This window comes from Drosophila mauritiana, chromosome 3R, assembly GCF_004382145.1.
Source record: "Drosophila mauritiana strain mau12 chromosome 3R, ASM438214v1, whole genome shotgun sequence".
NCBI lineage: Eukaryota > Metazoa > Arthropoda > Insecta > Diptera > Drosophilidae > Drosophila > Drosophila mauritiana.
Genome location: NC_046670.1, coordinates 18,689,614 through 18,715,282, shown reverse-complemented (window position 1 = coordinate 18,715,282; position 25,669 = coordinate 18,689,614). Strand labels below are relative to the sequence as shown.

General features: G+C 42.3%; 5 protein-coding genes across 5 annotated transcripts; 4 read left to right on the top strand and 1 right to left on the bottom strand.

Moving 5' to 3' along the window:
* Positions 1 to 415: 415 nt before the first annotated feature.
* Positions 416 to 4,729, bottom strand: LOC117144744 (endoplasmic reticulum aminopeptidase 1). The gene is made up of 6 exons (XM_033310097.1): positions 4,180 to 4,729; positions 3,008 to 3,166; positions 2,474 to 2,948; positions 2,167 to 2,405; positions 846 to 2,091; positions 416 to 787 (listed from the first exon to the last, which is right to left on the bottom strand). The coding sequence occupies exons 1-6, from the start codon at positions 4,656 to 4,658 to the stop codon at positions 476 to 478; spliced, it is 2,910 nt and encodes a 969-aa protein (XP_033165988.1). The 5' UTR covers positions 4,659 to 4,729; the 3' UTR covers positions 416 to 475.
* Positions 4,730 to 5,724: 995 nt separating this feature from the next.
* On the top strand, positions 5,725 to 6,521 carry LOC117143713. Its single transcript, XM_033308512.1, has 3 exons — positions 5,725 to 5,843; positions 5,906 to 6,148; positions 6,220 to 6,521. The coding sequence occupies exons 1-3, from the start codon at positions 5,745 to 5,747 to the stop codon at positions 6,283 to 6,285; spliced, it is 408 nt and encodes a 135-aa protein (XP_033164403.1). The 5' UTR covers positions 5,725 to 5,744; the 3' UTR covers positions 6,286 to 6,521.
* Positions 6,522 to 7,673: 1,152 nt separating this feature from the next.
* Positions 7,674 to 8,139, top strand: LOC117144096. The gene is made up of 2 exons (XM_033309111.1): positions 7,674 to 7,864; positions 7,929 to 8,139. The coding sequence occupies exons 1-2, from the start codon at positions 7,694 to 7,696 to the stop codon at positions 8,040 to 8,042; spliced, it is 285 nt and encodes a 94-aa protein (XP_033165002.1). The 5' UTR covers positions 7,674 to 7,693; the 3' UTR covers positions 8,043 to 8,139.
* Positions 8,140 to 8,209: 70 nt separating this feature from the next.
* LOC117144097 lies at positions 8,210 to 8,633 on the top strand. The gene is made up of 2 exons (XM_033309112.1): positions 8,210 to 8,365; positions 8,420 to 8,633. Exons 1-2 carry the CDS (start codon positions 8,228 to 8,230, stop codon positions 8,480 to 8,482), a joined length of 201 nt encoding a protein of 66 aa, XP_033165003.1. The 5' UTR covers positions 8,210 to 8,227; the 3' UTR covers positions 8,483 to 8,633.
* Positions 8,634 to 8,769: 136 nt separating this feature from the next.
* On the top strand, positions 8,770 to 9,132 carry LOC117144933. Its single transcript, XM_033310386.1, has 2 exons — positions 8,770 to 8,854; positions 8,914 to 9,132. The coding sequence occupies exons 1-2, from the start codon at positions 8,777 to 8,779 to the stop codon at positions 8,995 to 8,997; spliced, it is 162 nt and encodes a 53-aa protein (XP_033166277.1). The 5' UTR covers positions 8,770 to 8,776; the 3' UTR covers positions 8,998 to 9,132.
* The last annotated feature ends 16,537 nt before the right edge of the window (positions 9,133 to 25,669 follow it).

Below are 25,669 nucleotides of genomic sequence, written 5' to 3'. Positions count from 1 at the left end.
TGAAAAACGGTAATAAGTATCAATTAATTTTACGAGGTGCTAAATGTTAAATATTTCAATTTGTATGCTTAAATATTCAGTAATTATTGTACGTAAAGTAGCAAACTTAAGTAATTGCTGTGTTCAGTTTTTTATATTTTTATACTCTTCTACTATTCTTGAAAGTCCAAAATTGTTAATCATTTTTCAAATTGCTTTTAAAGTGCCAGAAATACCCATTACTAGTCTTTGCGTAAAAAAGTTATAGTTATTTGATCGGTTTTTTATTATCGATGACTTTTGTGTTTTATACTTGCTTATCAATTCCCCACGGAGTCGTTTTAGACAAATCGATTACGACTCTAGGTTCATTTAGTTCATGTTGAAAAGCTCTTGGCTGTTGAATGAATTGACTCGATTGCTTTGTTTTGGAAGAATTAATTTATTCGTAATTAAGCTTGTACTTAAGTGGAACCTAGTTAGACCAAAAGTCTGGTCACCTATACATATCTACTATTCGTAACGCACTGCGCAACACCCTAGTCGCCTCCTTTAGGACTCCTTGAGGACGACTTGACCCATTGGCCGCGCTGAGGGAGGCGGACAAAAGGACATCACTCCTGCTGGACGCCTGAGGGAGCTCATTGAGCAGCCATTTGTGGATCTGCTGCTCGAACTTGTCTTGGAAATTTTCGGTGATCTTCATCTTTTTGCCCACTAGCGGAGAATTGGCCTCGATCAGCGTTTGGTTCGAATTAAGACCCTCCTGCATCATGTGGCTCGCAATCGTCTGGCGTAGTCTCTCAAACTGAAAATAAATATATTTTGACAAAACGATTATGATATAAAATAGACATCCTATTTACATGTGATCTCTGATGTCTGGGCACAAATCCAGCGAGCTGTTTAAAGTGCTCCATAAAGTTTGGTGCTCGACAGAGCACCTTGTAGTTGCGCTCGATATACTGCCAGATGACCGGACGAGAGGCCAGATTCGACTTGTATATGTAGAGGAGATACATCAAATCTTCAAATTCGGAAAGTACCATATGGGTGGAGTTTTCACCCATCAGACCTTCCAGATAGTATAACAGATGCCGATGACTCTGCGTGCACCGGAGGGCATATATAATGTCATCATAGTACACCGAACCGCGATCTATTTCCTGCATCATATCAATTATCCTTTGGAAGTCCTGATCGCTTAGATACCGCACTCCCATGCATAACACGGAATCGATTATGGCATGGTAGTCCGATCCATCTTTAAAATAAATTTTATCGATTATATGCTCCTTAGCCAGGCGACGTGTGTATTCCAGGCACTCCGGGAGATCCGCAGAGCAGGCGATTTCCAGAATCCCATGGGACATCCCATCTTCAGCTAAATTTACACCGTGTTCCACGTAAACTCGCCGAAATGTCGGGCCAACCAGGCGGCGCACAAACTCATTGAAGAGGCTCTGGGAGGAGGTGCCATGCAAGTTTCGTGTTAGGCAATCTATCGTATCTTGCAACTGGTTCCAAGTCAGCACATCCTCCTCAAACTCAAGGTACTTTAGCAACTCGAAAACCACTTCCACCTGCTCAATTTCATTATGCTCGATCAGGGGACCCAGATCTCGAAAGAGACCAAGTCGATTTATTGGATGGATGACCGAGTGATTCGTCTGCAGCTGTCTGGCAATGGCCATTAGATTATCTGTATCGTAGCGGACGAGATAGAAACCGGTGTGCTGCTTATTCACCATTATCCAATCCCTGCCGCTGACCTGAATCTTAAGATCCTCCAGTGATACTGTGTACTGTGGTTCCGGTGGCATAAACATATCCACTTGGGTGTCCTCGAAGTTGTGCGACTGTGTGGTGGCAAAATTGATTGGTATCCACCATAGCTCATCCTTCATGTGAACTGATCGCTGGCTAAACGTGATGGTGTTGTTCTCATAGTTCCGAGTGACCACCAAAATGGGCAACCATTCGCTATGCGTCCACGAGAGCATAATCTCCCTTATTCGCGACGCCCACGGCTGCTGCGAAAAGTACTCATCATCCTGGAGCTCCGATTGCAGGGCATCGAAGAGGTTCAGCTCATTGGCCACGCTATAACGACTGGGCGAAAGAGCAGAGCACCTTGACCCATGAATTCCAATTGACCAGTTCGAGATGTCATTTTAAAAAACTTACTATTTCTCCAGAAAGTGACTTATACCACGCACGAAGAGCTTCTGACGAAAGGCGTGATGAAACATCTTGATCACGCATGCAGCTCGTTTATAGGATATGATGTCGAAAACACCCATGATGTCCTTTTCACCCTCCACGTAATGGGACATTGGATGGACATCAAAGAAGCTGTTGTAGCTGTAGGCACTATCTGCCTCGTGGGTCATAAACATGTCCATCATTTTTTCATTGGGGTAGATCTGAAAGGAAACGGGATAGTTGTATGAAAAAGGAACGTAACCTATAAAAATCATTATTCGTTACTCACCAAATCAGTTATCACATAGCTAAAATAAGTGGCGAATCCCTCATTCATCCAAGTGTATGTCCACCATTCCGGGGACACCAAGTTGCCGAACCACTGGTGTGCGATCTCGTGGTTCTGGGTGATCATGTCCAACTTTCGTTTGTATCCATCCGACGAAATGTTTTTAAGCAAATTAACTTCCTTATAGGTAATTAGACCCCAGTTCTCCATGGCTGCTCCGTAGTTTTTCTTAAGCGCCACGTGATCCAGTTTTGGCAAGGGATAGGAAACCCCAAAATAATCCTCGAGTGCAGCCACTGTTCGCACAGCATTTTTCAGTGCAACTTGACCTTTTTCCTTGGAAGTTGGCGAGGTATAGATGCTTTGAGTGATGCCACGATATGTCTCAGATATGCTCCCGAAATCGGAGATGACAAAAGCCACAAGGTAGGTTGAAATCGGTGGGGTTGTGTGAAATGAGGTGGTTTTCAAGTCACTGCATATAAATACAAGAGGTTAATAGTGATTGAAAAATATAATAACTTATAAACATACCCGTGAGCTAGTACTTCCTTGACTGGCATATTGGATATGGCGGAATGACTGCTCCCGTGTGTTATCTTAATGCTAAAGTTTGACTTAAAGCCCGGCTCATCGTAGCAGGGAAAGATTAGACGACCATATGTTGGCTCGCATTGCGTGGCGGCTACGTATCTGTAAGATTAATATTGAATTGGGTCAATAGGTCTGCGAGTAAAATGAAATCAAAACATGAATAGAAATTATAGCATACGTCCAAGTACTATTGTACTTGTTGCCAAGAGCAATTAACGTCTGCTGTCTGCATAGAAATGATAATTAAAACCAAATCGCTTCAGTCCAAAATTCCCAATCCCATTTTCGGATCATTGAACGCTTAATACAAAAACCAGTCACAGCCTGCGGCTGCCGGAATGATCAATCACATGAAGAACCTGCTCTCACTTCCACGGAACAATCGAGTCTCGTTATTTTCAACCGAAAGTCGTGGGTCATGCGAATATGTTGCCCAATCTGAATCAAAACAAATCGGGGACTTAGGCGCTCTAAAACAAATACTGGCGTATCAAACACTGTCCGTTTATGTTGTCGTTTCATTATCAACCGCGCACTGATAAGATGCGACTCCTTGTTGCTGGCACAGTCATTCCCCTTTATAAAGAATCCCCCCATTGAGAAAACCCATTGCGTACATCGTCACCCAGGTGACGCGTCCGGATCAACCGACTTTGCCATATGTGCGATGAGCATTTACCATATAAATACATATATGTATGTCTGATAGCGATAAAGTCCCAGAGCGTTGTCTACGCCAGCAAAGTAATTAAAAAGCAATACCAAACAAATGAAAATAATAACAAAATAAAAGTGAGAGCGTAAGCAAATCGAAGTCCCCGGCACAAAATGCACGCCGGATCTATCTTCTGGTTATGTAAGATTGGCTCACTTATAATCGGAATAAGCGCGTGCTTACTACTGGGCCTTTCTTTCAATAGAATATATACAGTATTTAAAAAGTTTAAAAGCGGATAAGATATCCTAAAGGTTATCGCACTTTATGATAAGCAGTAGCTAGTAGTTCTAAAAAAAGGCGGTAGCGACACAAAATAAAAGATATTTTCTAAATTTAACAAAGTCAACTTGAGGATTTTGCTTTCTTTTGTTGCTACGAAAGATAAAAGACTTACACGGTGTGATTGTTCTCCTCATCCCGATAATCCATGTAGTAAAGTCCGGCGGGACGCGATGTCATAATAGCCGTGTAGAGAATCTCCAGACGATATTGTTGCCCCTCCTCGAAGGCCTGGTAATTTACAGTCGGGTGAATGATGAGCAAGGCAGCAGTGGGATGCAGTGTATGTGTTAGATCGTCCACGATCACGGATCCTTCGGCCGCCAACCGGTGAACAGTAATCTGAATATCGGTTAGGTTTTTGGCGTGCAGCACTATCTCGTTCGTCGACTGCCGGATGGCTACGTCAATGGTGGCATTTCCGCTGAAGAGCAGTTGGCCCTTGTGAATATCACTGGATATGTGCAGTTGGTAGAATAGCGGATAGGTGGCGTTGGGCAGTCGCAAGGATCGCTCTCTTTCACCCATGGATCCGCTGGCCAGCAGGGCCAGGGTCACCAACACTCCCGCCACTCCCGACGGCGGCGCAATCATGGTGATACGAAAATCGTGGATCGGATCGAAAACTGTATCTGTTCGCGCCCTGGCAACCGCAACTCAACTGAGCGACGGCGACGAGCATACCGGCGGTTATAGCTAAAGCCTCACCATACCCGATTAGATAAGCGGGAAGACTGATCGATGGGAACCTTGTATAAGAGAATACTCACATATACTCATACTCGTAAGTGGGCAAGCAACTCGATTCGCTTGGAGTGAGTCGCGAACACTCGAGGGAGCGGCATTGAGCAGGTCACGGTGCGGTCCTTGGCACACAAACAACACACACCCCGAATGTGGGCTTTCCACCAAAACGCACTCTTTCTCTACAGCAGGTGGTAGAGGTATATATACCACAGGGGTATACTCGTACCATCCTGGGAGGACACCCCCAAATCAACCCCTAAGTGTGTTTAGTGCACGATCACCAGTTTTTGGCAGATCAGCAGTATTTTAATAAACTACTTTCGTCTTCAATAAAGCCATTATTATATGGAAATAAAAATGGTTTAGAAATCTTTATTAGTTTTTTATTTTTAGAGAATGATTTTAAGTATACTGATGATTAAAACCGACATATTTCTGCAACCACCTAGGGTGTTTAGATAACGATCACCAGTTTCTTGCAGTGCAACAGTATTTCATTATATTACTTTCATTTTCAATACAGCCAATATTAATAATTGTTAGGAAAATGTAGACATGGAGAGTTTAATTGCTCCTAAGAATGGTTCTAAGTGTTACTGATTTAGACCGACCTATTTCTCATATCCCAAATGATTAACCTACTATCATGAGTACCCCTAATATAAACGGAACACTAAGCACCTTTTATAGTAAATATTGATTTATATTTTCACCTCCGTGCTTACGCATATTTCGAACTGTCATTAGTATTGGACTCATAAAAAATAAACTGGAATGCATATTAGACGGTATCTGGTAGTCACAATACCTCTGTACTATTTACTCACTGTTTTCATTATCTCTTCGCTTCGTTCTCGCAAAATCGAGATCCCTTATATGTGGCGGTCTAAAAGCAGATTGAGTCAGTTGAGGCTTCACTTTGCCAGCGAGAAGATGTCGTCGATTTCTACGATCATTGGATTGTGTCTTTTGTTCTTTATCCTGAGCAATGTGGATGTTAATGGCCAAAAATGTAGTCCAGTCGGTGGAGTTGTAAGTTTTGTCTATGGATCCTAGATCCTGGATACCAATTACTAATATTTTCTAAATTCCAGTGCTACACGCATTTAGATTGCTGCAGCAGAAAATGCATAACCTACGGCTCCCGTTGTGGCTACCCGGCGCAGCGTCTTAAAAAAACTTATTTGAGTGCCGATGAATTTCAAAGTATCAAAAGACAATCCGCTAGTTCATTCAATGATGAGGTGAAAGTTATTGGGCTACCTAGTGAGTCAGAACCATCGAATGTTGTTTTTAAGATTGATTCGGACGCAAAATGCCGCAAAATTGGTGAACCCGTAAGTTTACCTCCTTATCAATTTGAGAAACTTTCACCGCTAATATTCATTCGTATGTACTTGTTTTTCAGTGCTCCCGAGGTGAAGAATGCTGCAATTTGCGATGTCACTCATATATGCACAGATGTGTCACCTGAAGTAATTCATAGCAATGAGGCAACGTGACAGACAGCTAATTACCAAAATAATTCAGATTCACTTGAGGCGCGGCCCTTTATATATTCATTGGAAATAATGTTATTTTTGCTATTCACTCTCAAATAAATTGGTCACAATAGTTGTACATTCCGTTCAGTAATTAATAGAAAAAAGGATTTAACCATGCTGAAAACTTGTATATAGTTTGGTCACAATATCAAAATAAATAAATAAATAAATAAATACTCATTGTTTTGCTTAATCTTGAACTGTCAGTAAGCAGTTTACATTGCAAAAATTCCCAGTACTGAACTGATAAATGGGTTTATTTCCATAATCCCTAAGGTTAGTTAAGGCAATGTTCATATCTTGGGGAATCTGGGTTTTTATAATAAAAAGATGCACTATGGAATATATATACAGATAAGGAAGAATAATTATGCTTATGCTTTATAGAGGCTTGAAAACTATTAAGTTTTTTATATGTTTATCTATTCAAAGGAATAAATATTTCTTTAACAATAAGAACAGAAGAAGAACATATATGGCAAACACTTAAAATAACCTTAACCTACTTAAGTTCAGAACAAATAATTCAGAGGGCACACCTCAACGGTACTTAAACGCTGATTGTTCAACATAGGTCATGTTATTCTACCCATATCTCGTTCTATATCTGCTATGTGTATCGTTTCTGATGCGTTGACATTAAATATTGACATCGGCAATTCCCAATTATCTCGGACGTCTTGACCCAAATGTAACCCGACTTCTTGACTTGGGCAAACAGAGGAGCATGTCCAACAATTCCAATTGATAATTGCGCCTGGGTCGGAGGGGCAATAATTGTGGAGTTTAAAAGCCATGCTCCTGCCAACTTTGATACTTAGTTCACTTTCAGTTAGAAGTCGATTTGAAGTGATGATGTTAGCCATATTGTTGGTCCTCTTAGTGTTTGCTGTAAGCGCATTTCAAGTTAAGAAATACCTTTTCCATTCTTTTATTTATTTAGTCCCAAATAGAGGCTCTGCCCGCTGGAAAGGACTCATCTGGAAAGGATGCTAAGTTGCCACTGATATCCAAGCCACCGCTGCAGCAGCAGCTGAATCCTCTCAACCAGGATGAGGTTACCATGTTCACCAACATGTTTCTCAGCCTGTTCCGCGGAGTAGCCGACTATCGAAACATGGTGGCTGCCGATTCAGTGCAGAGTGTGTGGCAGAGTCCGCCTGTTGTTGACTTTAGCCACCGACTCTTTGCCAGCTAGAAACTTTGTTATTCAATCCGAAACTGTTTTGGCCAAACAAACTGTAATTACATTGCCGATAACGACGTTCTGTTTTTTAATTATTGGCGGTGGAATGGTATAAAAGAGTTCTGCAACACCAAGAGAATTAGAAATAGAAAATGAAGCTTAGTGCTGCATTCAATATTGTTATTCGGATGCTTTTGGGCATGGCCATCGCTTTTCCCACTCATCAGATCGTGCCACACATACCCTATGGCATGGATGACTTTTACCCGTTTCTCTCCAGAAATTCCACCGATGTGCTGCCGTTGTCTACAAATCTAACGCAAGTAATTAACAGAACTTTAATTAAATTTAAATCATCCTTGTATAATTAAGAATATATGCCACTAGATTCAACGACTTGGCTGGGCCGATAAATGTGTGCAGTTTAGAAATAAGTGCACGTTAGCAGAGCATTGTTGCAGCCTAAGATGCCTGAAACGTATTTATCGATGCATTACCTAAGTTGTATTCCAATGATTGTCCCCTAAAAGTATTTTATAATAAAAATATTTTGTTTAAATTAAAAATCTTTTACGTGATGAGCACTGTTGACTTGGCTAATAAAATTAAACCGTAGCACGTTCCATATTAATAGCTAAGCTGCCATTTAAAAACGACACTTAACTTTAAACTTTGCCAGCGTGAAGATGTTGATTGCCCGACTGGCTTTTTTAATCTCTATTCTGGGCTTGGTGGTTGGGCTCCAGAAACCGGAGACCACTTCCAGTTCCACGACTATCAGGACTATGAGGTCTGGCCGTTATTGTCAGCGAAGTGGAGGATATGTAAGTCCCCCCATATTTAATAAGTCACTTAAATTACGTATATTTTATCCATAGTGTCGGATGCATGGGGATTGCTGCTCGCGAATGTGCATTCAAGTGTCAGCAGAGTGTCGTTAGAATAAATTGGCTACCTTATGGTTTGATATATTAAAACAATTTAATACAGTGGTAATATTAATTTTTGAGTGTTCATAAAAATGTTTGTGCTTGTGGCTTTTTAAAGTGTGTATTCCTAAATAAAAAGTGTTTGAGCTCTGCGAAGATTTAATGAGCACTTCGTCGCTTATTCATAACGTCGCCTAGCAATAGTACCCATTTTTCTATTGCCTGCCCTTTGCTGACACCGTTCATACATATGCTAAATACAAATGGCAAAAGCATCAGTTTAGTTTTAATTTTGGAAACGTAGAGATGCTGATTGCCCGACTTGGAGTCTTGTTGTGCTCATTGGGCCTTGCAACTGCCATATGTCATCCGAATGGGGAAAGTGTAAGCTCCCAAAATACTAGATTCCTATGCCATTTCTTTAATGATGTTTTAACTACCAGTGTAAGTCGCATGCGGATTGCTGCTCGACGATGTGCTTGACCCAACTGGGTCAGTGTTCACCCAAAAGGGGAGATCAGTGGTAATTACTTGCCGTTTGTCTTGGGCCACTAATCAGAAACTTTTGTTGCATCACCTCATATTGCCAGCCATACCCTTTCAACTGTTTGCACATTCATTCGACTGGCAATAATAATAAAGCAGTGCCGCATCAACCGACAGAGTGAAGTGAAGTGTTTGGCTGCTCACAATCAACTTATGTACGGCTGCTTGTGTTTGCCAGCGTTTACGTTTGCCAGCAAACAATATTTCCGCCCACAAACACAGCGAGACATCTGAGCATTGAGCATTGAGCAGACAATGCGACAAAGCGGCATCAATGCGATTTTTCTGCTCATAGACATTTGCATTGACACACGATGGCGATGGGTTGTTATAGTATGGGTTCGTTTGGTATGGGATTGATGGTGAATGGTGGAAGCGAGTGTCTCCGAGTGATCCTTTTTCCCCTTTCAGTGCACACAAAGCGCACACAATGAGTTTAGACAGCGATTGTTTGGCTTTCTTGGCGCGTGTTAGCCGCTTCCTTTGTTGTTGTCACGCCCCGACTTTCCATACACATAAATATATACATATGTACGAGTACTGCAGTTGGATCAACAATGGCCGAAAAGACCCATTAAAATATGGACAACTGAAACAGGCATATATTTTTTATGGCCGTCCCCCCAAAAGTATGCCACATAAAACTGCAGTATAGGTGACCCTTTTCACGCGATCTTAAACGACCATTAACCGCAATCTGCCGATTTTATGTGTTGTTTTGTCCCCGTCAAAAATTGATTATTTTTTCGCAAATTTATTGTATAGTTTGTTTGGCTCACGTGCCAAAGCCGCCGGGATCTACATGGAAATCGCATTCATAGTTGAGTGTTTCTGGCTGCATCGAATATTTATACAAGGAATTTCTTCGGCTTTTTCCAATTTTGCATTTGAAATTCGTTGTTTCCCAACATGAGGTTATTATTTGGCACTTACTGGCGCTGCCGTTTGCTGTTTTTCTTACCCACCCAAAAAGGAAGACATCAAGAACTGCGGAACCGGAAGATATTCGGGGCATGCAGCCCCCCAAAGTGGGGTCGATTGCCCCAGCACCCCTTCTCCAGCGATAAGAGATGCCAGCTTGATGAAGTTTTTGGCGGCAATTCCTGGCAGGAAATCACTTTCGGTCCCGCAAAAAGAACCAATGTAAGATGAAAATCGATTGCTTTTGGCCATCAGCGAATTCCATATGCAGATTCATTGGCCTAAAAGTATGCAGCTCCCAAGAAAAGCAGCCAATTCATCACACACTTTTCATTTCCAGCGTCGAGCGTCTTTAAGGCCAACTTTCCTTTAACTGCTTATTCCATTGGATTGTGTAATGTATGCAGCTGTGTTAAACTTTTACATTGCACGTGTCGGCAGACACTTAAATGTCGAATGAATAATTCCGCCTGCCACCACCAGTTGGCAAAGTTTTATTGCTCTTGGCACACGAGCGACTGGCAGGCACTGAGTGCTAAGAAAAACACAGAGCAGGTGCCGCAGGATTGCCAAATAACTTCAAGCAATTCGCATTCTGCCAGCTGCTTAATTGGAGTTCACAGCAAACTAAATGATGCCCAAATCCGTCCTACCGGAAGTTTCTTGCGTGGAGTGCATTGCACTGATTCGCCATGAAGACGGATACGTGGCGTATACGTGATGCGGACAGTGGCCAACTGACTGACTAAGCAGGCAGACCGACTTATCAGTAACGACCTTTCTGCGGCCTTTCAAACATAAATACCTACTCACTGGGAGTGGAGGGTTTATCAAAACGAAATATAAAATATTCAAAAAGTTTGGATTTCAAGTACGTGACTAAATACCCTTAACATAAATATAATAGGCCACGTCCTGTGAAAATAAATATATGCTTTATAAAATTAGTACAATGAACATTTTCTTATTATTAGAAAGTACACAAAATATTAATTAATAAAAAATGAACTTATGGTGTCAACGTCTCATTTCCAAACGACAGCATCCAGTGGCTTGACTTCTCCCCATTAGGGAAGTATTTACAGCTTGAAAAGGATTTCTTTTTTGTAGGCATCACATATGTTTATATTTGCATTTGTGGCTGAGGCACAAAAAACAGGGATTTCCAACGCGATGGTGTGTGTTTTGCGAGTCTGGCCGGGGCCATGAAATTGATTTTAAATGCGGAGCTGACTGTAGAGCGAGAGACAGGATGGGCACGGTATACAGTGTGTCAAAGGACAGGGCAAACAGTCGGTAGCGATGATGATGATGATACCCGCGCCGTTCAGCCACCGATGTCGTTGTCCTCGGACGAAACCGCACGTATGACAAAGTCGTTAGTGCCGACTTAACTGGCAAAAGGAAAAGCCACATGAGCAGCAGAAGCCGCAGTAACAGCAGCAGCAGCAGCAAATCAAAGCGAGTGTCCATCAACATTATGAGACTCTCGCCAGAATCCGCAGACTGGGCGGGAAAATGGAAAAGCAGAAAAGCGGAGAAGTGTCAACGCTTGTCAGGACGGCCATGACCAAACGGAGCCTGTTTGTGAGCAGCGGGCAAAACTCATTATATTTCTGCATGCCGTTCTCCTTTGCTCCTTCATTTTGTATTTCATATTTTTTATTTTTTCCAATTGAAAGCGCCGGCCCTTTAATGTTTGTTTCAGTTTCAGTTGCTGCTACTCTTTTAATCGCAAACACGCATACTTATATAATGCAAAAAGAACTGTATGAGCAGAGTGTGCCACTGTCAGGCGAACGCTTTGATGTGTCAAGCGTTCGATATGAAGGCGGAGAGCGAAACCCGTAAACTCGGCACGATTTTAATAACACAGGATGCGAAATTTGCATTCAAAGGCGGTCCACTGACAATGTAATCGGAGTATCGTCGACCTGACCCCCCCGGCTTTAAGGCGACCTTTGGACGACTTTGGAGGCGGAGTGCGAGCACCCGCACCCCCCCCCACCGGCAAAATTTGCATTTATCGACAGGAGGTGAGCGGCGGTAAAGTCTCATTAAAACGTAATTGCCCATTAAAAGAGCGACCAGGCTGCTTGACTCCATGATTTGTCCACTTTTTCGAGTATCGGATTTTTGTTTCAGTATCCGGCCCATCATTGTTGCGAGTTGTTGCCCCGTTAATTGAATCGGCGAAATGACAAGCAAAACGATTCCTTTTGTATGCCCACGGGCAGCTGGCGTTGTCCACTTGGGCACTCGTTACGCATACGCTCCGTGTGCCACACAAAACATGCCCCGTGGCAATGACCGCACATCGAAACAAAGCAGCCACTCAACGGGCACATGGAGAAAAATATCTCCGGAAATGGACGTCATATTTATTTCGGAAACAAATACAAGTCCTGCAAAGATGTTGAAAATAGTGTTAATAGGACATCAAGTCCTTTTGGTAAATCGGTTGCTTTTACATAGACTAATTTATTGGACTACAACACAAACTAATTAAACACATTTTGAAAGTACTATTAGTTTTCGGTGCACTTTCACACTTGATGCTGTTTGACATGCCCACTTTCTGTCCATTCAAATTGTTATCGTCAGCAGTTTCATTATCATCGAGAAGTTTGCTCTTCGTTGTCAACGTTCCTTCTTTTTTTTTTTTTTGTTTTTATTTTAGTTTTGTGTTTTTGCCTTCTGGGAGTCGGTAAGGCGTGACCCCACAAGCAAAACAAAAAATGCCAAACACAAGTTTCCTTTTTAGTAGTAGTAGTAGTTTCATTCTCTCATTTCCATTTCACTTCGATGGTCTGATTCGATGTTTGCCGGCTTGACAGTTTGTTTGGCCCACTTTCGGTTGCTAATTGTCCGGAGAATGACAACTGAAAGTGGCAAAAAAAGTTTTATGGAAGAATTGATATCCCAAACTAATAAGAACTACAAGTACTCAACCAAAAGTTTCTTTAAGGTGCAGTTAAGCACAGTTTCAACAATTAGCTCGAAAACTTAGCTCCAAAAAGATTCTAACTCTTGACACCGACTGTATTGACACTGGAAATATAAATATTTAAACCTAATTACATACGCAGAGCGCCTAAATCATTTTTCTATGTTGTTCGAGGAGATGCCACAAACGGCGGCAACAGCAGAACTCAATATGGTGTAAAAGGATTTCCTTGTACAAAACATAAGCCTAGCCATTGCATATTAAACATGCACACACATTCGCATTCACAAAGTGCCACAAAAGCCAAGTTAAGTCAGAGAACCATTGCGCATACGCAATGTGGGCATTCGGAGTGCGGGCTGCTGACTGTTTTAATGAAATTATCTGTTACACATTGGCCCAGAAAACCCATTCTGTTTTTACTTATTAATTCAATTTTTCCCAGCAGCAACTCAATTTTGGGTACCACTTTTGCGGCTTCAGTTTCCGTAGACAAAGTTAGCTAAAAACGTTATCCGTTTCCCGAAAAGCTCTTACATCCTATCTATGCGATTTAGCCGTGCGGCTATGTCGGCGATTTGTTCGCAATCCGCTGCCAGCACTTATCGCAGATGCAGTTGCAACTCCGGGTTGCCACGCAACGGCAGCCAATTAACTACAAATCCCGGACAGAAAAGCAACTCAGCCGAGGTTCTGACCGCGTGTGTGCTTTTGGCTGGCTGCCAGTTCTAATTACCCTTCCGAGTTGTCTGATTTCCAAGTGATTTTTTAATTAACTAAGCTGCAACCGCTGCCAAAGGTGCGCAAACACACGGAGCGAGGACACAGCTCGATTTCACCCGCAAATTGAGAGTGACATTTGCCTAAACCTAATCCCAGTCAGGCAGGGATTTCTACACGGTTAAGAATTGGATGTTGCAAGTCCCTTAAGGGGTCACACTTTCCATTACTCTGAATCACGGAGCTCTTTTTAAACAATCATACGAATACTTGTATATGTATGCTACTATTAAGATAGCAACCAATCAAAATATAGCCAACAATTTCTAATATACCATTTTGACCATATTTCTGACGGATATTTTTTGAGCCCCAACTAGAGTTCACTAAACATCCCACATTCATTTGAATGCAACCACAAACGCACTGAACGCTATGAAAATGCAAATTGCTTGCACCCACGTGCGGAATTCGAAATGATGCGAAACATTTGAGGGGAAATGATTTTAGGCCCGTTGCTGCTCTGCGGTTGGCCATTTTCGAAGTGATTATCATAATCAACCATAAATGATCAAGTAATTCAATTCATGTGTGTATTGGTATTGGGTCAGTGCCAGCCCCATTGCAAATTTAATTCTATTTCATTTTTCCGCTTTCCAAAGCGACATCATTAATCACGCTGGGAACAGACGTTCATTCATTGTTGGCCAGAGATAACTGTCAAAAACTTTAATTATATTTTCAGCATGACAAGGACAAGGACGACGACGAGTAGGATGTGCCTGCCTTAGGCAGACAAGTTGGCCAACAGCAAATTACGAGTACGTGCCGCAGGCGCCAATGAGAAGGAATAAAAAACTGGGCAGCCCAGAGGCGAAAACTGGAAATCCAATACATGGACATATTTGCTCTGATTTGGCTTGGCTTTTCTTCGGCTGCCTGGTCAGCTGAAATATTATACTCGGATCCTGCATTGACAGGCCCAACCAGTTGCTGCACTTCAATAAAATCAAATTGCCATTCAATTTGGACTGTCAGTGGCGACCACCTATGCTCATGGGCGAGTGCCCATTGTTATTTTTATTTCAGCAAATTGAAAGCACTCCGCTTAATCCCGACACCTCGAAAGGCAGCTGGAAAACCAATCACCACTGAACATCAATTAAAAAAAGTAAGAAAAGGAATTGGTTGTGCAAATAAAAAGCGTACCGAGAGCTTACAATCTACCGGGATTTACTTCAGGCAATCGCTTTCTTCTCGAAGGGAAAACGTTCCTGTAACTCCTAACTGCCTTAAAGTGATCCAATTTGCAGGAATTTATGTTTGCACTGTGAAGTATTGTGAAGAGAACTACTCCTTACTCAGAAGAGTACATACCCCGTTCGTATCCTGAAAAAAAAGATAAGTGTGATTAAAGTGGCTAGTGATACTGTCCCAAAATACCTATACAAAGATTCTCCTTAATCATTTCACCATTTTGTTATTGATCTTTTACTCCGCGGTGAATTATAACATATATGTAGGTATATGCTAGAGTGCTAAGTGAGTACCACTTCTGGGAACATATCAATAAAAATCAATTTAATCGATATTAAGTCTGCACGAGGGAGCCAAGCTGGCATTGATTGCATTTTAAGTTGCCGGTCGTGTTTATCGCGGAAATCGCGTTCGGCTAACGAGCCTAACGAAGTTTTCAATGTAATTCAATTGCAGAGGGAAACAATGGCGATGCCATCATCGCCATAATTGGCCCGTCAATCTCGTGAGCTTCATTAGCCGTAACGGCTTAATGCGCACCAACCGGGCGTATGCGTAATTTTTGACACTGCCGCTGGAAGAGGCGGCAAACAGGGCAATTCAATTAGCAGAGTGAACTACAAACGATGGCCAAAATTCGAGGAGGCAGACAGGCAAGACAGGTCCCTATGGTCGATGCTCCAATGTCCGATTCTCGATGCTCAATGGTCAGGTTCATGGTCAAAGAAATCAGGTGAGATGAGATGAGGTGTGTTGGGCAGAAGCAGCTGGCACGTTGATTGAATTGCCAAGTTTGTTCGATGCGCGACAAATTCAATTCGTTGGCACTAACACACACACACACACTGCCATTGGCAGGATCTAGCAACAGGCTGCAGGCATTTGGGAGGTCCTTCTATTCGGCTTTCACGGGGGCATAGGATGTTGCATCAGGCAGGTGCGAGTGTGCCGGTTAATTGCTTTGGAAATTGCATGTAACGAAACATATGGTTTATGTAAGAAGAATGTGGCCGTGACACGACGCTATCTGCCTGGCTAATTGGATTATGGATAAGCCAATTTGAGCAGGGGCTCGACCCTGCCACAGCATCAAATCCAAAAGTACATCATACGCATTTAGAATTTTCAACAGACATTTTCGAAAATTGCATAACTAAAGTAGTTTTAAAACAAATACTTAGTAACGAATATATTGAAACAAGCTTGGTGCAAAATATTTGATATTTAATTATTTCGTTATCTGCTATTATAATTAAATTTTTAAATCAAATAAACGCACATTTGCAATAACCCAATTAGTAGCTAATATCGAATGTCTGGGCATGCGAATCAGAGAAACATTTATTGAATTAATTACGATCCTAACGTATAATTATAAATGCATCTCAATTTCATGAAATTCTCAGAAGCAGCCGGCTACATTCAAACAAATATTATTTATCCAATATTGATTCTGAGCAGAGAACCTTTGGCATTTTATAAACAATGGTCGTTTGAGCTCCCAAATGCTTGCCTTTGGGTATGCAGCCAAAAATAATTGATTGGACATTTAATTTAAATCGAATTCATAAATCTGTGAAAGAAAAATATAATCTAATTCCTTGACATATATTGTAAGATTTTAATCCAGCTTCCGGGAGATTCAAGGAAAAATGTCTATTCCTGGACAGACCATATATCATCTGGCCAACTTTCATTCATTCAGTGTTCAGCAGTGGGCCAACGGCAATAGCCCTATGTTTGTTTATGCCTCGTTAAACTTTTCAGCCACACGCATAAAACATAAAGCGCTTTGCTAGGGCAGATCAATGCCTTATGTGCATAGCTAGGAAGGTTGATGGTGTTAGGGGTGGGTATGGGTGGTTGTGGGTGGTCATAGGTGGTTATGGTGGATGGGCTTACTCTGAAATTGAATTATGGAACACACACAGCACAGCATGTATGTATAGAGGCGACATATCGAGCGAGACGCCATGAAATACAATATCTGACTCTGAAGTCAGAAGAACTGCATGGCGCGATTTCGATGGCTTCGTCGTTTTAGACTGCTAACGGTGGCATTGCTATCGGTTCTCTCGAGCTACCAGCTCCTCCCTTCCCGCGTGGAATCAAGCTCACCACCCCTCATCATCCCCTTCTATATTCATCCATCGAATGCAAAACGGCAGCCTCACAAGCCGGGACCAGCCACATTGTTCGACTCTTTCATTTTCAGCTTCACATTTCTCTATCTGCCTACCCAACCTACCCAACCTACCACACCGCCCACCGGTGCTGCCACGCCCCCTCGAGCCACCTTCGCCCCTATCTGGGCTTGTTGTTATTGTAAATTATGGCCGCAGCCGCAGAAAAATAACAGCAAATAAAAAAGAAGCGGAGACTAGGGAAATACGAAGGGATGTGCCTTAACAGAGAAAAATATCAAGATATCAAGCTTCTCTATAAACTACTTTACGGTTATAATTAATAATTAATTATTTATTCGCTTGAAAAAATATGTAAGTCTTAACATGAGATTGAAAACCTTTTAGAAAATTGTTATTTGAAATTAAACAAAATAAGTGACAACAATAACTTGATTTTGGTTGGCTTCAACATTAAAATTTAAAACTATCTTTGCAAACTTTTATATTGACTTTTAAACACGTTTAGCATTCTAGACCTTTATTATAGTGGTAGCTTCAGCATGTTTCTAATCCCATCTTATTATTTTCTCAGTGTATAATAGAGATGAAGAAGGCGGTCGAACGCGAGGGGAAATGGGACCAACAACCTGTGTAGGAATCCTGGGCCTGGCATCCATCGGTTTATTGTTTCTGTTTCATTCCATTTTATTGTCGTATGTCATACAATGGCGTAACATTTACATTTCCCATTAAACTTTCCGCTATCAGTTGCGCTGATGCTATTTCTGTTGCCACGCTGGTAATGCTGAATGTTGTGCAATAAATTTAAACAAAAATATAAATGTCTGCCCCAAGAAATTGCGAAAGTTCCTGCTGCATATTTCCGCTCACCAAGCCGGTGAAAAGTAAGCAATTCGCTAAAAAAAAAAGCGAGAAACATAAGGTCTAAGCACTCGAAACAATATTTTTTTCGCTTGACAAAGGGCCTGAGAAATGGAATATTGATTCAAATGCCAGAAGCACAGGTGAGAATGAAAGGGGGGGTTGGGTAGTGGTATTTCTGAGATGCAACAATTTGTCATTGAAATGCAAGCGCAGCGAAAAACTTACCGAAAAATAGTTAAACAGCTGCCGACGACACAGGAAGAAAAATAAGGACGAAGGACGAAGTACGAAGTGCGATGGCTAAAAACCCGAAGCTGGCAAGCCGAAGTGCGAATATCGTATGCGGGATTCGCACGACCAACAGTTGCTCCGCCTTGGCCGCGTGTCTGTGGGGTTCCTGGCCATGTTGCTCCTGCTTTTCGCCTCCATAATAGACACCGTCAGCCGCCGCAGTGTCACAGTCCATGCTCGTCCTTTGGGCTGCCAAGTCGCGTTCTCAGTCGCTCGCTGGCCGCTATCAAATCGGTGACAAAACGCGGTTTCGAGTGCAGTACCACAAAAAAACAATAAATAAAAATCGAAATAATTGCTGAAAGTATTTTCGGGAAATTACCAAGTTAAAGTTCAAGCTTAATGCAGGTGCTCAGGGTCAACTGTTGCTGTTGCAGCTAGCTGAAAGTTGGGGAAACTCAGTGCATGTAAGTCGATTGCAATTGAGATTTATTGTCCATTGAGCAAGCACACCACACACACACGCACTCAGAAAAACTCAGGTGACAGCAGACACTCCGGCGCACACCTGCCGAGATTGCGCCATCAATCTTGGCTATCAATTAGATCAATCATACGCCTCGTGCGCCCTGCAGCCATGTGAAGTGCCGTGTATCGATTGGGAGTATGTGGAATATTGATTGGCGAAAATAAACACTCACCTGCCTACCCAGACAGTTGGTCCGCGTGGAGGCAAATACACACAATGGGCTAAAAATAATTGCCAACCACCGACCAGCTGACTGACTGGCAGAGAACCACAATGAACAGCGATGAACCCCTCCCAATCGAGCTTAAGGTCCCGGGGATTAGGGCCTGTAAACGAGCTGGAAAATCATCCTAACCTGGCGGAAACTAAATCCACTTACAGATCAAGGACATTCGAGAAAGAAACTTCCAATGAATTTTGGTTACCTGACTAGCCAATCATATATGCTGTGCAATTCCAGGAATTACTGGCCTATTTGCGGGAGTTCCTTCACCTTTTTCAAGGAAGGAAAAGGCTTCCGGTTAAATTATTCAAACGGCAATCACTATGCCTGCGTGGAAAAAGAACAGAATAGAGGAAAGTTTCTAAGTCTCCATTATGCAATCAAGAAATTATTTGAAAATTTCTAAATTTGATTGCAACGTGATGAACGGGCAGCATTTTCTTTTGTGCTAATACCTTCATCCTCAAAATGTTCGATTTTCTAACGATCTTATGTATCCATCTAAAACTACATATTGTGGCAAAGAATTTAAGGTAATACTGATGTTCTGAATTTTTTATTATTTTAAAACTCCGAACGGACTTTGCTTATCTTTCGGGTAGACTTAAGAAATTTGCTAAGCCAGAGTTTCTTTTTTTTCAATTCCGTATTAAAAATATAAAATATTTATAGTCGTTTTATGTAAGTGGACAAGAATGGCTTTCGTTTTATTTTTCCCACCTCTACAACAAAATACTTTTGGCAAAATGGTTTCATAAATTATTAAACCATTTGAAGGAAACCAAACCTAAGACACACATGCAGCTGACGAAAAAAAAACCAATAAATGTATGCAGTGTGTGGTGCGGAAAATGTTGGTCCGAAGCTAAACTAAAAACTTTTCACCAACCATCGGAGGAGCAGGAAGCCGGAGGACCCTCTCCCACCTGTGAACCATCCTGCAGCAGCCAATGATCTCCGCTCCCCCCGGACTTCCACTTCCGATTTGGCCACTCGATGTCCAGCTGCGTCCACGCTTAAGCCAAATCAGGACGGACCGGCTGTGTGGCGGACATGTGCCTGACACTCGTCAATGTCAGCTGGGATATGGGATGGCATTCAACGGAGGAGGAGGAGGAGAAGTAGGAGGCGGAGGCGGCCATATAACGAACGCCCCCTTTTTGCCAACTAATCCCGATGAAATCAAAAGCGAAAATCAAGACGCAACTGAAACTGATTGCTGTGCATAGCTGGAATTTGCTTTAAAGGCATGTCGAGCGGCCAAATGGAGAGAGAGGAAAATCAATGTACCCTCCGGCGGCATTTGAAGGCGGCCTTTAATGGGCGGTGGGCGTGTCAGTGGCCCCACCCCCCACACACACTTAAATTACAACTTCACACACTTGTAACGAATAATAAAAGCGCAGAAAAAAAGGGAGAGTGCAAAAGGAAAAATCAAATAGCGACGAGGCCAAGTCCCCCTAACATTTTCCTTTTGGCGGGCGGACCTCGTCATCGCCATCGTCATCATTTCAGGAGCAACATTTGCACACAGCAAAAAATTTCATACACATTGGCAAACGAAATATAATAAGTGTAGCTAGAATAGATCTCACTTCATATAGCTCGTGTATCACTTGCGAAATCTAGAGTGTTAGTTTCACAAGTTAATATTTTTTTATAGTTTTTGAAAATGTTATATAAGCTCTTGGTCTTCTTCCTCAGTATTCCGCTGAAGGAAATTCCTGTTGTCTGTGTTTTCCGTTCCTGTTAATTTTTTTCGTTATTTTTTGTGAGCTGTTTCTGGGCAGCGCCTACATTTCTGTGCAAGCAGCGGGCGGCGGCGCTTCACAGTCCCCAGCGGCCTGATTAAATTCCCATCCCCCCACCGGACCGCCGACCGACCACCGAGCTTGGGAAATACTCCTGCCCAGACAGGACACCGAACGCAGGACGAAGAGCGGCAGGATAAGACGCTGCATGCGTTTGGTGAGACGCGCAAATGATGAAATAAATGAAACTAATCCAAGAGAAAGCCCAAATGGCAAAATATTTACATTGCCAACCGCACTTGCCACAGCACAGTGCGTCAGGACATGCTCAAAAATGTATAAGCAATGCAGAACTTCTTGTGAGATGTTAACATGAAAAACATAATCATAATTTATGATGATTATTTTATTATTATGAAAGAACTACCAATACTCTACGCTATTACACAATATTTAAAGTGCAGAGTATCCCGTTTTATTTCCGAAACTGCCATTTAACCCATTAGCCCAATGTGCAGAGTTTGGGCTAAAGTCCTTACTGGACTTACCCACATTTTTGTATCCAGCCACCCGACGGTGTGATAAACATCTTTGCCAAGTAAGCAACAATTTTTATGCCCCAAATTGGGTTCCTTTGGCCCGCTTTTGCTTTCCCGATGCCCAGGAGCTGGATGGCTGGCGGTCGTGGTGCCGATTTTGGTCCTGGTGCTGTCGGCGGTGGTGGTGGTGCTGCTGCCATGTCGATGGTTGATTGGATGACGAGGCGGCTCAGCGCGTGCAGGCAAATATTTTTAATGATTTTCTCTTGGGCTGGCAAAGGCTTCACTTCGCTCCGGTTCAGTTCGATTCGATCTGGGGGCGTTCCGTTCTGTTATGTGTCTGAGTTTCGTTTTACGCCCCAGTTAGTGCAAAACTAATTATACTTAGGACGCAGGACGACGGTGAAAGATGGCTTACTTGCCAAGGTCAGTCATTTTTAGCTCACTTGAATACAATCTTGAAGATGTTTTCATATTTTTAGAAGACACGCGGAAGCATCTTATTTACGGACTGTGTTTAAATATAATTATGGGTTAAATGTATCCTTTGGCGACTGTAATTGTGTCATTCCGTTAAAGTATAAAACACGCACTGACTACTAACCATTTTCATCAATAAATTATGAAGTGTAACCTTACAATTGCAAATGAATATTTGATGATGGAATTCGACATTACCAAAAATGTTGCAACTAATTCCCTAATTTACCATTTCTCTCAATTTCCAAGTCTTATTGGATGAGTGAGTTGCGAACGTTGTTGAACATATTTAATACCTCTATGCGCGTGTTTTCACCTGTGAATTCTTATCACGTGCACTCACATGTGACTGAACTCCATTCTGTTATCTGTCAATGTTTGTAGCTCCGGCGGCTGTTTCAGTTGATGTTTCTGTAACCTCTCGTTGTCCCTTTGCTTTTTCGGTAGCAGCTAATGCAAAATTATGGGCTTCAGCTCAAACACGCTCCTGCGTTTCCGTTTCCGGTGGAGCTGTTGCTGATTCACATGAATGTTTTGGCGTTGGTCCTTGACTAAAACTGGGCGTAACCCTTTTGAAACGCCCACATTTCAGCTCAGACTGATGGATGGATGGATGGATGGGTTTTTCGAGCACGCATAGTGTTGCTTTCGGATTTTAGTTGGTTTGGTGTTGCAGATAAGGCTGTTGTGCCACGCCCCCTTCACACTAATGGAGTCTGATTGAAGGCGAAGCTAATCACAAGGCACGCTTCTTAAGAAGCATGAATCTCAAATGCTTAAAGACGACACAAAAACCTGAAATGAATTACCTAAGCAATTCTAATTTCCTTGAATACACTTTTTTATATTTTATTTAATTTGTTTTACCCTCTACATACTCCGATACCCATTCCCTAGGCATAAAGAAACTACTAAATAAAATGAACTCTAGAACTTGTTGCCCAGTAAGTGGAAACCGCATTCAGAAAGCTTGGAGTTCGAGCTCCAAAATAACCAACACTTGGCCAGCCAATTAGGCCAATGGTCAGTTTATGTGGACTCTGGGCCCGTGCTCGTCCTTTTCTCCGCAATCCTCATAAGCCGGAGCAACAGCTGCGGCCTACTACGAGTATATGCCCCCACCTCTTGAAAACCCCTTTCGCAGGCAATTAAAAAACAGTTTTCCCTTATTTTTGCCCCTTCATATTCGCTGTTGCTTAGCAGTGAGTGGGGGAATAAGCATAACTTATTAATTAAGAACATTGAAGGAATTCCAATGCAAATGCAGGCATAATTAAATTTTTGAACGCAAAATGATTAGACGGACATATTAAATTCCCAGCTAATTGTTAATGAAAATCCAATAAAAGCTGGAGTCCAAGAGTTGGGAGTCTGGGCAATGCAGCCTTTTAATTTGCTTATTAAATCCACCGACACACGCACCACATTTTACTGCTGACAGTTTCAATTCACAAATTACAACCTCAAAGAGCAATTACCAACACGCGTCCAAACATCCATAAATGTATATGTATATATGCACGCACATATATATATATATCTACAAATGCGGAGGAAACCCAACTGGGAGACAACAACGAAATCCAATTTGAGGTCTGGCCCCAGCTCCAGGTCCTCATATCCCCAGCTCCCAGCCGCAGAAACCCAAAGCACGCCTCAAAACCTGCTACGATGCCGCAACTCAGGCGCAGGCGGAGGATCCGAGGCGCAGGATGCCGACGTGGATGAAGACGAGGATGTTTCTGGTACTGAGGTTGCAAAGGGGGCAGCAACCACAAAACTGCCCATGACTATGTCCAAGGTCCTGGATCCCATATCCCTTGGCCTGTGCCGCATCCTGTGGCTGGCCGGCGGACAAGGGCAAGCCGATTATCTTTTCATGCAACATTTGTAAATCTAAAAAGTTAAATGACACTAATCTAAATTCCACAACAACGAAACCAACGACTTATGCCCCGAAAAATGTTTCGACGAGTCATGTATGTATATGTATATGGGTCCACGACGAGCCCTCTAAAATATTGCAGCCTAAGCGCAAATATCCGTGTGTGTGTGCGTGTGTATTTGGGAGCTGCAAACATTAATCTGGTATCTTATGATGTTGTCCTTTTGGGCCCGGCATTCAACAGAGTTCGTCGACTTTGGTAGTCAATTGGATGAAATTTGCATAAAACGATTCAAATCAATTTGCATTTGTTGCGAAAAGAATTGATCGCTTTTGCGGATACAAAGAGATGATTGCGTTTTAAAAATTCTACAAATATTCACGGATACTTAGGGCTTGAAACGTAGAAAAATAACAACAAACATGCTTTAACAGATATTTCGAAAATTTGTTGCCACTTTATATCACTTGTTGAAGTCTCTTGAACACATGACGTATGAGTAATTTTTAAAAGAATTGTTTGTTTGATCTAAAAGTATAAGCGATATAATGAATATTTAAATTTTGTATTGTAAGGTATATAAATAGGGAGTCACTTTTCACCTCAGATAAAATGCTAAGAGCATTTCCAAATCGTTTTGATCTCTCCAGGACCTGCGCCTTGTTTAGCATTTTGCGTGTTTCCCGTTTTTAAAAACATTTTCCCTTTGTGGCTGCTGCTCCTGTTGTTGCTCCTGCCTTGGATGGCTGACACACACACACACACACACACAAATACACGTATATATATATTTGAAGCCGACTTTATCTCAAGAATGTAGATTGCCTGTAAAATATTTAATTACACTCTGCGGCACGGCCACACACAGCCAGCACGTATACGCCATGTGTGACACTAAATGAGTGAGCGAGTGTGCGTGTGTGTGAGTGTGTAGCCCTTTTGGCCGCCTGCTGTGGGTGTGCGTGTGTGGAAACATGGCAATTGCCAAGTGCTGACGTTGAGTGCGCTACACACGAGTGACACTTGTATACATCTCTGCAAGTGTTGATGTGTCTATGCCATACCTTTTACATGTGTATATAGTGGACTGTAAGTGTGTGTGTGGTTGTTTGTGGCCTTTGCTCAGTTTACTCTGTTATTTATTTGCCCCACAGATGGCGCCATGCCTGTCAAATAGTTGAGCTCTACCCGAATTTTTAATCAACTTCTTTGCCACTTTTTGCATATGAAATAGGTCCAATCTGGGCTGCTTCCCCAACTGCCTTGTTTTCCTCTCACTTTGCCTTGTTATTTTCTTGTCGGCCATTTCCCTTTTGGCCTAGTCATTCATTAGTGACTGTGCCACGTAAAGTGGCAAAATGCTAATTATGTTTATTGAGCAACGCGCGAAGGCAAATAATTCTAAAGAGGCCTCAAAAAACACCGAAAAATTATATAAATATTTACACAGGGAAAAATAGTACATCAATACCGAAAATTATTAATTATATTGAAAACGATGGTAATTAATTAGAATATATAGGCTGTACTACAATTGTAAAAATTCTTTTAACTCTGGCAATAAATGCCCGATTTCGGTGCTACTTTTTTGCCTGCGTAGATATTTGTGTGTTTGTTTTGAATATATTTTTGTTTGTGTTGGCTTCCTCGCAATTCCCCTTACAAAGGACGAACACACCTTGGGGAGACAGGACAACAACAAAAGCAAATCGGCTTTGACCTTTAATGAGCAGGCAGGCGAATGCGGACGCGTGTCGCTGGCCGCATAAAAGTTTTGCATTTGATTTGCGCCAAGGTCGTTTTATAAATAAGCTCCCGACCGCAGACCTCGAACCCTACCTCCCACCCACATTTCCCATAACCATAACCCATCGCACCACCACGACACACCGGCAGACATCCTGTCGATCAGAGCATGTCATCTAGCTCAACGCGGTTCGGATCTACTCGGCTTGGTCAGCAGTTGGCTAGCCATTTGGCCATAACCTTGAGCACACCCAGCAGTTGGACCTGCACTGCCCCAACCGCGCTCCGCTTTTCCAACCCACAGCCCAGCTCCAACCACGGATATCCTTGGGTGTGCCCAGTGGCGTGCCTTGAGGTGCTAAATGTAAGCCCAACACACTGAGCATAAAATTGTAAAAAAAATATATCGAAA